Below are 14557 nucleotides of genomic sequence, written 5' to 3'. Positions count from 1 at the left end.
TTCAGTCAGTACTGATGTTCCTAAATATAGTTTTTTTTTTTTTTTTTATGTAATATATAATTTACCTTTTTTTTTTTTTTTTTTTTTTTTTTTTGGTGTCCTGGATATGTTTTTGACTGGCTTTGTGAGATTCGCCTTGCTGTATGATTAGAAGAATAGTTATTTTTACTTTAAAAATATATATAAAATATAAAATAATAATAATAATAATAATGACAGTATGTGAGAATTATATCACAGCACTAAAAGGCCAGTTTGGATTGGTCTAGATAGATTTTAAGAGGCTTAGAAAAACACTCCATTTACTAAGCAGAACAGATGCATATGTGTGTTAATGCTCTCGGATATTATGTTTACAAGATTTGAATATGTATTGATGCTTTGGTTCTAGTATCACAGCCATGCGAGAAGTAAAAGATGAAGCCAACTGCGTTTGAACAAAAAAGACCAGAGCAAATTTGAGCCATCCATCGATATCCATAATGCTAGATAAATGATTATAGATGAAATAAAACTACAGAATTAGTAAGACTTTTGTTACCCTGCCATTAATATCAGTGTATGTGTCACAATGAGTAATGAGTTTGTGTGCCAATTTTGTTATTCAGCATTAATGACCTTGTTTTAGACATTCCCTTCTCATTATTATGATTGGCTTTTCATGCACCATAACTCCGATTGAACTAGAATGGCTTGGTGTAATTTATTTTAGAAACGTTTTGAGCCTACGAGTTATAAAAAGGGAATATGTACTATATGCAATCCCCGAAGATCATGTTTTGAATTTGATATGAGAAGACTTGACTATTATCAGCACATCACTAAGAATGTATCTCACGCTTTTTATACAGTGTGTTAATTGGGTAGAAGAGGGAGTTTTCTTTGCATTAGAATAATTAGAGATTTGCATTCTGTGCTATTATTACTAATGCAACAGTATTTGCCCGACCTCAGCTCTGTTTTTAAAACATGCTTGTGTAATTTTAGATGATACTTTACTGTAAAGAGGGATGTTTGCTCTTAAATGACCTTCATTAACCTCAGAAGAATAGCATTAGGGAATATAAACGATTACATATGTTATTTCTTGATGGTTCAGCCAAGCTATTCCCATCATCAGTCTGATACTATCAACAAAATCTGGAAACTTCGTCTCCTACTTTTTCCTTTCACCACGAGTCATTAAACGAAACATCTCAAAGCTTCAAGCAAATGTTGGGAACAGGGTTTACAGCCACAAAGCAAAGATTCTGAAATTATGTCTATAATAAATGGTGTAAACAATTATTGTTCTGATACTTTCAAGTATCATGAAGTTATGATGTTTTTTTTTTCTTATGTAAAGTTCTTTTACATAATAAATTCATTAGATTTAAAAGCTATTGAAGCCTAAACCTGATCTTTTTAGGTGTTTTTTTTAAAGTCTCTTATGCTCAGTTTTTTTTTTTAAATAACTGTTTTCTATGTTAATATATTATTCATGTAATGCAAAGCTGAATTTTATTCTAGTGTTCAGTGTCCCATGATCCTTCAGAAATTATTATGTAATGCAAAGCTGAATTTTATACTGAAATTGTACTTAAACTTATAGTGATTATTATTATTATTCTTCTGAGACTAAATTTTCTGACTGCTGCTACTCCTCCTAGAGCTTTAACTAACTCTACAGACTCCAAACTCAGCCCAATCTTCAGACTGATCTGACTCGAGTTGCTATAATCTTTTTAAACTGATTGGACTTAACGGTTTTTCAATAAAAATGAAGATTAAAATCATAAAACTCCCATAGACTTGCATTGAAAAGCCTCTGCTCACCTGAACATGTTCCGTAAACAACTCCAACTGTCAAAAATTCAAATCTAAACCACACTGAAGCTCATTGGACTCAATCAGACTGGTTTCTATCTATCTATCTATCTATCTATCTATCTATCTATCTATCTATCTATCTATCTATCATCTGACTATATCTATCTATCATCTGACTATATCTATCTATCATCTGACTATATCTATCTATCTATCTATCTATCTATCTATCTATCTATCTATCTATCTATCTATCTATCTATCTATCCTAGCAACATGCTAATAATGTTAGAAACATGCTAGTCACATGCTAATCATGCTAGAAACATGCTAGCGACATGCTAGTAACTTCTAATCACTGCTAGTGACATGCTAGTCCACTTGCGAAATCATGCTAGAAACATGCTAGCGACCATGCTAGTCAATCGCTAATCATGCTAAAAACATGCTAGTCACTTGCTAATCAAGCTAAAAAACATGCTAAGCGACATGCTAGTCACTTGCTAATCATGCTAGAAACCATGCTAGCGACATGCTAGTCACTCGCTAATCATGCTAAAAACATGCTATCGACATGCTAGTCACTTGCTACTCATGCTAGAAACATGCTAGCGACATGCTAGCACAGTCACTTGCTAATCATGCCTAGAAACATGCTAGCGACATGCTAGTCAATCGCTAATCATGCTAAAAACATGCTAGTCACTTTCTAATCATTCTAAAAAACATGCTAGCGACATGCTAGTCACGTTGCTAATCATGGCTAGAAACATGCTAGCGACATGCTAGTCACTTGCTAATCATGCTAGAAACATGCTAGCGACATGCTAGTAACTTGCTAACCATGCTAGTGACATGCTAGTCACTTGCTAATCATGCTAGAAACATGCTAGCGACATGCTAGTCAATCGCTAATCATGCTAAAAACATGCTAGTGACATGCTAGTCACACTCGGTAATCATGCTAAAAATGCTAGCTACATGCTAGTTCCCTCGCTATCATGCTAAAAACATGCGAGCGACATGCTAGTCACTCGCTAATCATGCTAGAAATCATGCTAGCGACATGCTAGTAACTTGCTAATCATGCTGGTGACATGCTAGTCACTTGCTAATCATGCTGAAACATTGCTATCGACATGCTAGTCAGTTCACTCGCTATAAATTCTGAAAAAAAATGCTAGTCACTCACTAATCATGCTAAAAAAACATGCTAGCGACATGCTATTCAACATTTGCTAATCATGCTAGAACATGCTAGCGACATGCTAGTCCACTTCGCTAATCATGCTAAAAAACATGCTAGCGACATGCTAGTTAACTTGCTAATCATGGCTAGTGTGACATGCTAGTAACTTGCTAATCATGTTTAGCAACATGCTAGTCACTTGCTAATCATGCTAGAAACATGTTAGCGACATGCTAGTAACGTGCTTAATCATGCTGTGCATGCTAGTCTTTGCTCTAATATGCAGCAAACATGCTAGCGACATGCTATGTCACTTGCTAATCATGCTAAAAATCATGCTAGTGACATGCTAATCACTTGCTAATCATGCTAAAAACATGCTAGCGACATGCTAGTCACTTGCTAATCATGCTAGAAACATGCTAGCGACATGCTAGTCACTCACTGATCATGCTAAGAAACATGCTAGCGACAATGCTAGTCACTCGCTAATCATGCTAGCGACATCTAGTAACGTGCTTATCATGCTAGAGACATGCTGAGTTCACTTGTTATCATGCTAGAAACATTCTAGTGACATGCTAGTCATTTGCTAATCATTGCTAGAAACTTGCTAATCATGCTAGCAAAATGCTAGTAACTGGCTTATCGTGCTAGAAACTTGCTAGTAACTTTGCTAATCATGATAATGACATCCTAGTAACTAGCTTATCATGCTACGCCAATATGCTAATCCACTTGTTTTAATTAAACTTCTTTAAACTTTTCAAACTTTCTAAACTTTTCAAACTTTCTAAACTTTTTCATCAACTTTTTCAAATTTTCCAAACTTTCTAAACTTTTCAAACTTTCTGTTCAGTCTTTCTCAAAGCCAACTTAAAGTTTGTCTTGACAACTTTTTTATCTAGCAAAGCTGAATTTTATTCTAGTGTTCAGTGTCCCATGATCCTTCAGAAATTATTATAATATGCTATTTCGCCGCTCTTTATTTGTTTTAGTTTTTATTTTTTATTGATAAAGAATATCTGGGAACATATGGGAAATAAGTTTTCCTTTGTTACTAAATGTTTATTTTTTAACTACTTTGTATAAGATTGGTCTGGTTTGATCTGGTTTTGTATCCTGTTTGGTATGGTACTCCTCAGCTGCTCTGTATCATTTTAAAAAAATCAAAAAGTAATTCATAAATTCCCCAAAAATACAGTTATTTCATAACCTTGAAGTTGTACTTTTTTTGTATTTCTTTGATGCATTAATAGTCAATGAATTTAGTCACATACGACATATATTGTTTAAACACTGAAAACTGCTTTGAAATGTGAAAGTCTGTCAGACTTGTGTAAAAGAACATCCAGTCAAAAGAATTTAATGAACTGTCCATGAGCTCTGGAGATAATATATCTTCTTATGTGAGTGTGTCTTCACTTCTGATGTACTCGCCGATATCAGCCTGATGGAAAACCACTATGGACATGGGGTCGACCTTCCTACACTCCTGTGTGGTCTTCGCTGCCACTCCAAAGCCCTGAAGAGAGATCAAGATGGTGAGAGCACCATACAAGATCACTGAATACTTTTATGGAACAGTTCACATAAAAATGTACATTTGTCATCCCCCTGGTTTTAAGAAATTTAGCATTGCATCACTTGCTCACCAATGGATGCTCTGCAGTGAATGGGTGCCGTCAGAATGAGAGCCCAAACAGTTGGTAAAAACATCACAATTTTATTCCAAACATGCAGTCTTTTGATGTTATTGGGTGAATTGGTGATGTGAGAATGAGAGGTTGGTAAGTTGGTAACAATTTTTGGAGTGGTGTGGATTTTATTAATACAAGTGTTAATATTTAAAAATACAAAATCAGAATTGATATTTTGTTTTTTTGTGTGGTTTAAGGAAATCGTGAGAAGTGATGCAAGTTTATCTCTGGAGATATTTGTAGCCAACTTCAGAATTTTTTCACTAAAATGGAAAAGATCACACAATTAGATTACTATTCAATTTATAGCAAATTCATATTTACATTAGCATTACATTACACCAAATTAATAGGAAACTTCTACAGGAAATGTTTACCGAGACCATATTTAATGCCACAGTTAATTGGAATATGAAATAACAAAAACAGCAGACAATCTTACCTCATATAATATACTCGATCATTATGAAGTCTGAAACAATAAGTCCCATCTGGCCGATCAATAAGAAGTTTGATGTTCTCCCCAATGCTAGAAACACAAAAATTGGGCCTACTTAATGCAACTGGTATTAAAACATACTTTAAGACTACTTTAAAATAATCCAGGGCTATATTATGCAGCTCGCATACACAATACTTATAAATAATATTACATAACCCATGTAAACATTGCCAAATATAACAAATAACAGTAAAAATAACACATCATAAATATCATACAATACATATAATAAACAAAAACCCTACAAAGATATTTCCTAATATTATACAATATACAATATACAATATAAAAATACATTTATAATACAAAATAAACAGAGTGTAGAATAGTTTAGCTTATGGTTTTTACACATGACATGACGACGCAATCAAGCTAAACCTTTGTTAATACATTCCTGCTCTAATTGAGTTTTACCGAAACATGTCACTTACTATTTAGAGAGTTTCTCAAACATCGTTTTTGTCTCTTCGTCTGTTAACGGACGCATGATGAATATAATTCTGTTCTTGCTAAAGAAGCTCGAAAAACACTGCAGCTCTCGCAGCCACGTGGGTTGAGTTCAGTCCGTCGCACACAAGTGACGTCGTGCCGTTTACGTAAAGCGTTCGATCATGGCTGCCGTAGACGTGGAAGAAGAGAGTATCCTGGCCTCGATCTTTAAAGACAGCTTTCCCGAGAACTGGAGAGAGAAGTCGGACTTCGCGGCCTATTTGTCGCAGCTGTGCTCGTGCGGTGTGGACGAGTTGAACCGGGAGCCGGAGCGTCTCGCGGAGGAGCGGGCGCAGATCCTGCAGCAGACCCGAGAACTGGCCTTCACCAACTACAAGACGTTCATTAGGACCGCGGACTGCACGCAGCACATCTACACCGACTTCAGCACGGTGGAGAACTGCCACGTACTAGTGCTTGTTCTTAGACACTATTATCTTTTCATTAAGTACTAGTGCTTATTCATTAGATGCTAGTTTTTATTTATTAGATGCTAGTACTTATTCCAATAGTGACTAGTATTTAAATATAAATTTCTTGTTAAGAAAAATTAGAACTAATACTTCCTATAATGGAGGAAGTAAAGATAGATGATTGACAGATTAGTTCGACAGGTCATGTGTTTGTTTATTTATGGCAAGCCGTTTTAACATTTAATCTATTAGCCGTACTAGTATCTGTTTTCATGCTGCTAGTACTTATTTTTAGGTGCTATTATCATTAGTATCATTATGTACTAGTACTTATTCATTAGATTAGATACTAGTTCTTATTTATTAGATGCTAGTACTTATTCCTATAGTGACTAGTATTTAAATATAATTTTCTTGTTAAGAAAAATTTGTACTTCCTTATTACAGGAAATAGTGGAGATAGGTAATTGACAGATTAGTTTTACAGGTTATGTGTTTATTGATCTGAAGGTGTATTTATGTTTGATTTAATTTAATTGTATTTATTTTAGTGCTGTCAAATGATTAATCGCATCCAAAATAAAAGTTTTGTTTACGTAATATATATGTGTGTACTGTGTATATTTATTATGTATATATAAATACACACGAAATATACATTTCATATTATTATCAATGTTGAAAACCGTTGTGCTGCTCAATATTTTTGTGAAAACTGAAATGTGTAATAATTGATTTTATTTTTTTTCAGGATTCTTTCTTAAATGGAAAGTTCAAAACAAAAACAGCGCTTATTTGTAGTAGAAATCTTTAGTAAAATTATAACAATATAAATGTCACATTTTATTAATTTAATGCATTCCTGCTGAATAAAACAATTTTTTTAAACAACAAAAATGTTATTGTACATTAATGTTAAGCATTATATAATGTTTATTAATAACTTATTAATGAAAGTTATTATGACTAAAATTTATATTAGTCCCATGCATCAGCAGCCAAGCAAACGCATCACAGTGTTGAAGTATACTTGAAGTAACTGGTTTCTGTTTTGTCTTTTCTTTGCAGAGGTTTTATAAAGGAGGCAGAGGAGATCAGCGTCAGCAGGCGTATGAACAGCCTGACACTGAATCGACACACTGAGATCTTGGAGATTCTGGAGATCCCTCAGCTGATGGACACATGTGTGCGTAACGGATACTACGAGGAGGCGCTAGAGCTTGCCGCTTATGTGAAGAGGCTGGAGAAAAAACATGCATCACTTCCTGTCATTCAGGTACATCTGATACTATCTTCTGCACCAGTAACGCAAGATTATTTACTGTTTTTTACTATTACCTCATTTTCAGGAAAATCAGTCACACTGGGTTAAAACTGCATTGTTGAAGAAAAAAAAAAAAAAAAAAAACCTTGTTAAGGATTGGTGTCACATTTTAATTCTAGGCTAAATAATGTAAAATGCTGGTATATAAAATGTTTACAAACATTATAAACGTATAAATGTATTTTAGTTTCCTTCACAACAAATGTTTTATATTTAAAGAGAAAATTCACCCAAAAATAAAAATTTTCATAATTTACTCACCCTCATTTGTTTGCTTTTTGATCACAAAATAAGATATTTTGAAGAATGTTGGTAACCAAACAACTGATGGCAGCCATCGACTTTCAAAGTTTAATAAAAAGCATTTATTGAATTTGACATCATTCTTAATATATATATATATATATATATTTATGTTTATGTTTAACAGTAGAAAGAAATGCATACAGGTTTAGAACATCTTGAGGGTGAATAAATATAAAATTTGTCGCTTTAACCTCTATTCAGTACAGGATTGAAAAGTATAAAACAAGCATACATTATAGTTACATTATAAACAAAATTTATTATAAATATCAAGCCTGAAACAGATTTAGTCAAAAGTGACTCTGAATCTATCAGTTTGTGAGAAATGCACTATACAAATAAACTTGGGCTCACGTATATGGAGGACTAAACCTGCCAAAAAATTTAAATGCATAAATAAATGCAATGGTAGCAAAAATAAATAAAGGCTAGATAAAACAAACACAATTAATTTAATTAAATTTCAAATAAATTTAGTCATTAATTAAATCTTAATGTAATGGAACATAAAGCACATTTTTTATGATAATTTAACACCTTAAATTCCAGAAAATATGGTATATTTGTTGTGCTCTTTTATAAGTGATAAGACTATAAAATGGACAATAAAAATGACTGAAAAATGGCAAATATTTCTACTAAATTAAATTGCTGTTTGTATTCTTTCAGGGAATTGTGCACGAGGTTCAACTGTCTGCTCAGCTCATGCTGAACCAACTTCTTCAACAGCTGCGTAGTAATACACAGCTGCCGGTTTGCCTGCGTGTGATCGGATACTTGCGCAGAATGGATGTTTTCACCGAAGCCGAGCTGCGCGTCAAGTTCCTGCAAGCCCGTGGAAGTTGGCTGCGATCCATTCTCGCTGCCATCCCAGATGAAGACCCGTACTTCCACATTACCAAAACCATCGAAACCTGCCGTGTGCATCTCTTCGACATCATCACCCAATATCGCGCCATATTCTCCGACGAGGATCCGTTGCTGCCGCCCGGCGGTCAGGCATTGAACGAGAGCGCCATCTTTCACGGATGGGTGGTACTGCAGGTGGCGCAGTTCTTGGAGACCCTCGATCGGGACCTCCAGCGCGGGGTGGGAAGCCGTTTGGACTCTCTGCTCGGCCAGTGCATGTACTTCGGGCTTTCCTTTAGCCGGGTCGGGGTGGATTTCCGTGGCCAACTCGCTCCCATATTTCAGCAGGTTGCAGTGGAGACGTTCCGGAAGGCTATTCAGGAAGCAGTGGACAAGTTCCAAGAGGAAATGAACTTGTACACACTAATTTCTCTGCTGTCCATACTTGGAAGCACCATTCCGCCGGCGGTCCCGAGCACCCAGCCGGGCACACTACAGCCCCCCATGGCCCTGCTGGATTTCCCACCTCTAGCCTGCTTTCTCAATAACGTCCTGACAGCCTTCAATGACTTACGACTGTGCTGCCCGATTGGATTGGCACAGGAAGTTAGCAGATGTGTTGAGGAAGCCCTTATTAAGGTAATTAATTACATGAATAATATGTTAATAGAAATATATACTACAGGTAGGTTTTTTTTATTTTATTTTTTTTATTTTTATTTTTTAAGAAGATTCTTATGGTCATCAAGGCTGCATTTATTTGATCAAAAATGCAGTGAAAATTAAATAGCTTCTTCTGTTTGTATATTTTTTAGAATTCAATTTATTTCTGTGATCAAAGCTGAATTTCCACCATCATTACTTCAGTGTCACATGATCATTCAGAAGTCATTCTAATAGACAGATTTGGTTATTTAAACAGTTTTCTTTTGGAAACCATGAAACAATTTCTTCAGGATTCTTTTACTGTTACTTTTGATCCATTTAATGCATCCTTGATAAATAAAGACCTATTCACACAAAGAATGCTAACTATAAAAGTAACTTTTAACAATAACTATATTACCATCATCATGTTTATTATAAGCATACTCTGTAGATTTGTAATCTGTCACTTTAAATGCTCAATTTCTGTAGAGCAGGATGGATTCTGATTGGCTGTCAATCTCTTTGGGGAAAAAACACTGAAAGCGATTCCAACTTATTGTTCCAATATTGTATTCCAGTATCGTATTATCTTTGTCGTTATTGTTATAGCTGTGATATGGACTTCCATGTTCTCACAGAATTAGAAAGATTTTTTAACTTTTATAGTTACCATACTTGGTGTGATTTTTTTTTTTTTTAATCATTTCTTAAAAAAAAAAAGATTAACTGATTTTAAATGGACATTGAAAAGATGTAGACATATATTTACTTTGTTTCCTTGAAGAATTATTCTCCTGTTTTGACACATTCTAACAGTGTTATTCTAATCTTAGGTGACCAAGCTGATCCTGGTTTTCCATCGAGCTGAGGAATCTGCCTTCAGTAGCCGTGAACGAGAGTTATTCGTTCAGTTCTGCAGTGCATTTGCTGAAGACATGGTGCCTTTCTTGAACCGATGTTTACAAGTTCTCTTTCCTCCAGCCCAGCTTGCTCTCATACTGGGTAAATATCCTCAGGATAAAATCGACATTTTTATCACAGGTTGCAAACACCATTTGATGTTGACTCAAAAGTTTATCTTGTATTTGTATTGTAGGCGTTCCACCAACCCAGGTTTATAAGTATGGCAGTCTTGGCTGCATTAATGTGAACGCGGTTCTGGAGCCGCTGGAGTTTGTTCTGCCCCAGAAGGAGCCTGTGACCTCTGTCCTGGACCTCTGCACTGATCTGAGCAGCCTGACCACAGCTGAATCAGATCCCTCGACTGCACTCAAACCCACAACTCCTCAAGAAGAAAAACCTGTATTATCTGAACAAGAGCCTGTGTCAGCATCTGATCCTCGTCTTTCTCAAAAAGAGAACATTTCTGCTGAAGCAGTGAATACCGAGCAAAACAACCCGATCCTGGAGCCTGAAATGACCTTTGATGAACAGGACTTGACAGGACCAGATGAGTTGTCCACAACAGATATTAATGTTGAGGAGATGTTGTCAAAATAAAAATAAAAAAAAAAAACACTACATGCAGTGTGCCTGAAAAATAACCATCGGGACATACTTTTACCAGGGCTTGGTTTGCATTTTTATTTGCAGCTTTATTTGGTGATGGTTAAATTATTATATATGATGTTGTTAAATATGGTATAATATATTTAAATATTGTGAAGAAATATATGTTCATTGAATCACATATTTTCTATGACTTACAGAGGTCCCTAAAGGTATCTTAATGTCTTAAACTGTCTGAATGTCATTGCATTAGATAATAAATGCCACTTCTGTTGAAATTGTATTTAAAAAAGAAAGATGCACTTTTAAGCAAACATTTTACATGATGATAAACTGTTCAGAATGAAGACAAAATAATTTCTGTTTGAGGATCATTTTTATTTTTGGGTGAACTATCCTTTTAAGTTTAACCTTTGTGTCATCTGTATGTTCTTGTAACTGGACTATGTATTGCATTTGAATTCTGTTGTATGTTTTTTGTTTGTTCATATTTTTTTCAGGGTGTTTTGAGCGGGGGGAGGTTTATAAAAAAAAAAACTGGAAAAAATTCTTAGGCTGCTTGTTTCTGATATTTTGATATTCAAGTTTATATCGAGTCAAAGGTGTTCTATTTTTTCCCCATAAAACCTTTAGCGGTCTGCATGGAATCGCAGATAGTCTTTGCAAATTGTCTTTTTAACAAGTTGGCACAAAACTAAGATTTTCACATCACTAGTAAGGATAGAATATGGAAAATATTTTGTAATATAGAGTTAAACTTCAGGTCAAGTGGATCATTCAAATAAATCACCATAAACATTTTAATTCTATCAAGAATTCAATGTTTCAGGCTTCCAGTCCAGATTCTGCAGGTAGTGTGAGAACACAATCATTTCTTAACCAATTTTTTGCACGCTGCGTTAGGATTTGTTCGCCGTCTTCCTCCTCCGGTCTGGGCGTCCCGCAGCTGTAAGCTGGCTGACCTGCTGTAGATATCACATACATAAATGGAGCCAAATTTCTAATGCATTTAGCTCATAAATAACTTTAAATATACTGTCACAGCATCCAAAGCATTACTCACTCTCTTCCCCTTTGGATTCAGCACTTTGGGATTCCCGGAAAAATGCATCTGCATGGTGCCGTCCTCATTAATGCTGACTGCAATTTTCTTCAAGGTGTTGTTCCCACAATGTGGACAGAAAGATTTGTTCATGTTTGTTGTTGTCCTAAAAATATGAAAACAACGGTGTCCATGTAACACACATCACTTATTATTATAAATGTGTAATTATTCCTGCTCCAAAATGTGTTACTTTCTGAGGTGAATCCATCACTCACTTGAAGCAGGCGTGACAGCGCAGAATGTAACTCCTGCTGTATTTAATAAGCATGCCATTAACAGACAGCACATGCAGTCCAATCTGAATCAGAACATTCTGTCAGGAAAACAATGAGACATTAAGTGTTTGTTACAACATCATTTACCATATTTGCTTAATGTCCATAATTCAAGGAATCATTTTGCTTTGTTACATGCTCACAAATGGATCCTCTGCAGTGAATGGGTGCCGTCAGAATGAGAATCCAAACAGCTGATAAAAACATCACAATAATCCACAAGCAATCCATATGCCTCCAGTACATCAGTTAACATCATGTGAAAAACTGTGTTTGTAAGAAACAAATCCATGAGTTCCCTAATCCGTAACACTTCCTCCAGTGGAAAAAGTCCATCTCCTGTTGTCCTCTCACAACAAAACCCTGAGATTTTTGTTTTGAACTGTTTTTGCTTGTAAACACCGTTTGAACGGTGCATATATCTCTTCTGATTCAGAGGAGTTCACTTTTTCACTGGAGGAAAGGACTCGTATTCTAGATGGAAGCAATGATTTGAAGTTAAAAACATCTTGATAGATTTGTTTCTCACGAACACACAGCTTTTCACTTCACAAGACATTAATTGATGGTCTGTGGATTATTGTGATGTTTTAATCAGCTGTTTGGACTCTCATTCTGACGGCACCCATTCACTGCAGTGGATCCATTGGTGAGCAAGTGATGTAATGCAAAATTTCTCCAAATCTGTTCTGATAAAGAAACAAATTCATCTACATCTTGGATGGCCTGAGGATGAGTACATTTTCAGCAAATTCTCATTTTTGGGAGAACTACTCCTTAATTCCGTGCACATTGTTTTAATGAACAATAATTGCTAATTTGCATAATCTTTCTTAGCTTTTCTCTGCTAATGTAAACAAGGTTCACAATTGAGACAATATAATAATTTAAAATCTGTTGAAAACATGTTTTAATAGATTGTTTCCAATATGTGTAATCGATGACCACAAGTACCTGCATGGCAAAGTCAGTGGTCACGCAGCCCACTCTGACATCTGCTGTCGGTCCCCAGTTACCAGCATCCATCTGGACTTGCTTTATGTTGCTGGGAGTAATCCAACCTCCTCCATCATCACTGCTTTCTTCTTCTTCCTCATGTTGGTCTTCATTTGAGCCATCACGGTCTTCAGATGCAGCCAGCTGACTGTCAGCGGACAGGTCAACAGACTCTAGTTGGTCTGTGTCTGTGATGGCATCTGCAGCCTAGACAGAAGGAAAGTATGATTTTATTGGTCTAAAGTGACTGTGGCAGCGGTTTGGATGTTGTTGGATTCCTCACCAGCAGTTCCAGAAGATCAGTCTCAATACTGGGCAGAAGTCTCCTCCAAAACTGAAAGCTGTTGAACTATGAACTATTGGGGTCTGGTGGCTCGTTTGTTGTAGGTGGGCTGTGGACAACTGGATTTGGATTATTTGATGACTTTTGGAGAAAGGAAGCAGAAATTAATAGATGCCCTTATTAATTCCGTCTATGTATATTTGCTTTTTTTCTACAAAAGCACCTGCATCAAACTGGAAAAAGCCATGGATATTAATTTACAATAATATTACTCAAATACAGTACTTGCATTTGCAAGTAACGTCTTACTTTTGATGGAAAATGGAAACCTGCGATGCCATCAGGAGTCTCTGTGTGCTGCATACTTGGAGCTGAAATGCAAACAGATAAATAACAATGTTGAAAAACAGATGTGAATGAATGTGAATTAAGATCTGAATCAATCAATCATCAGTACCTTTTTCCTCAGGTTCTTTCTTCAAATGCTCAGTTCCTACATTCTCGGTTTCCAGTTGATAAGTCAGACCCGGGACCTTGATGTCTGTGGCTGAGAGACTGGGATAGTCTCCTGTCATTTTAGAAAATTCTGTAACTGTGAATCAAAGTAAGTGGAGGAAAAAAAATGGCGTAAATCATCACCCATAACACACTTTAAGAAATCGAATAAAGACATTTCAATAAAGACACACACACACATACACACAAACGTGGTAAGTAGAGTAAAATGTTCTCATTTCACAAAAAAAAATAAAAAAAATAATATATATATATATATATATATATATATATATATATATATATATATATATATATATATATATATATTAAAATATCAAATTATAAAATATTATTAATGACTGAATGAATTGATGCACCATGGTAAACTGTACTCCAAACCACTTAAAAATACACCAAGGTACTACTACAAGTTAGAAAACATGGTAATACCATGGATTTTTTGTTAGTGTGTCACCTTTATGTAATTAAATACACCACAGTCGTACTTTCATACAAACTATTAATTATTTATTCTAACTACACCGCAGTACAGCACACGTGTCACTTCTGTCATTTATCCTGCGTCGGAGTCAATAAAACTCACATTTCTGAGTAACAGTATTAAAATAATCAAATAAGAACCAGCGTCATCAACAATAATT

General features: G+C 35.3%; 2 protein-coding genes and 1 pseudogene across 2 annotated transcripts; 1 reads left to right on the top strand and 2 right to left on the bottom strand.

Annotated features, from left to right (window-relative positions):
• Nucleotides 1-4050: 4050 nt before the first annotated feature.
• On the bottom strand, nt 4051-6088 carry nip7 (NIP7 nucleolar pre-rRNA processing protein). Its single transcript, XM_042743621.1, has 4 exons — nt 5632-6088; nt 5141-5227; nt 4898-4961; nt 4051-4571 (listed from the first exon to the last, which is right to left on the bottom strand). The coding sequence occupies exons 1-4, from the start codon at nt 5685-5687 to the stop codon at nt 4404-4406; spliced, it is 375 nt and encodes a 124-aa protein (XP_042599555.1). The 5' UTR covers nt 5688-6088; the 3' UTR covers nt 4051-4403.
• A 1049-nt stretch (nt 6089-7137) lies between these two features.
• Nucleotides 7138-11016, top strand: LOC109108949 (conserved oligomeric Golgi complex subunit 8-like). The gene is made up of 4 exons (XM_042744499.1): nt 7138-7378; nt 8402-9220; nt 10063-10231; nt 10326-11016. Exons 1-4 carry the CDS (start codon nt 7214-7216, stop codon nt 10727-10729), a joined length of 1557 nt encoding a protein of 518 aa, XP_042600433.1. The 5' UTR covers nt 7138-7213; the 3' UTR covers nt 10730-11016.
• A 79-nt stretch (nt 11017-11095) lies between these two features.
• Nucleotides 11096-14512, bottom strand: LOC109109467 (annotated as a pseudogene).
• Between the last annotated feature and the right edge of the window lie 45 nt (nt 14513-14557).

Source organism: Cyprinus carpio, chromosome B18, assembly GCF_018340385.1.
Source record: "Cyprinus carpio isolate SPL01 chromosome B18, ASM1834038v1, whole genome shotgun sequence".
Taxonomy (NCBI): Eukaryota; Metazoa; Chordata; class Actinopteri; order Cypriniformes; family Cyprinidae; genus Cyprinus; species Cyprinus carpio.
This window is presented reverse-complemented; position numbering and strand designations above follow the sequence as displayed.

What these genes read in the sequence shown, in the direction of transcription:
- nip7 (XM_042743621.1), bottom strand. Translation starts at nt 5,687, where the DNA reads ATGCGTCCGTTAACAGACGAAGAGACAAAAACGATGTTTGAGAAACTC. An exon ending in GATCGAGTATATTATATGAG is followed by an intron (nt 4,962 to 5,140) that starts GTAAGATTGTCT and finishes TTTCCATTTTAG; the next exon opens with TGAAAAAATTCTGAAGTTGG. An exon ending in TTGCATCACTTCTCACGATT is followed by an intron (nt 4,572 to 4,897) that starts TCCTTAAACCAC and finishes GTTCCATAAAAG; the next exon opens with TATTCAGTGATCTTGTATGG.
- LOC109108949 (XM_042744499.1), top strand. Translation starts at nt 7,214, where the DNA reads ATGAACAGCCTGACACTGAATCGACACACTGAGATCTTGGAGATTCTG. An exon ending in TTGAGGAAGCCCTTATTAAG is followed by an intron (nt 9,221 to 10,062) that starts GTAATTAATTAC and finishes TTCTAATCTTAG; the next exon opens with GTGACCAAGCTGATCCTGGT. An exon ending in CCAGCTTGCTCTCATACTGG is followed by an intron (nt 10,232 to 10,325) that starts GTAAATATCCTC and finishes TTTGTATTGTAG; the next exon opens with GCGTTCCACCAACCCAGGTT.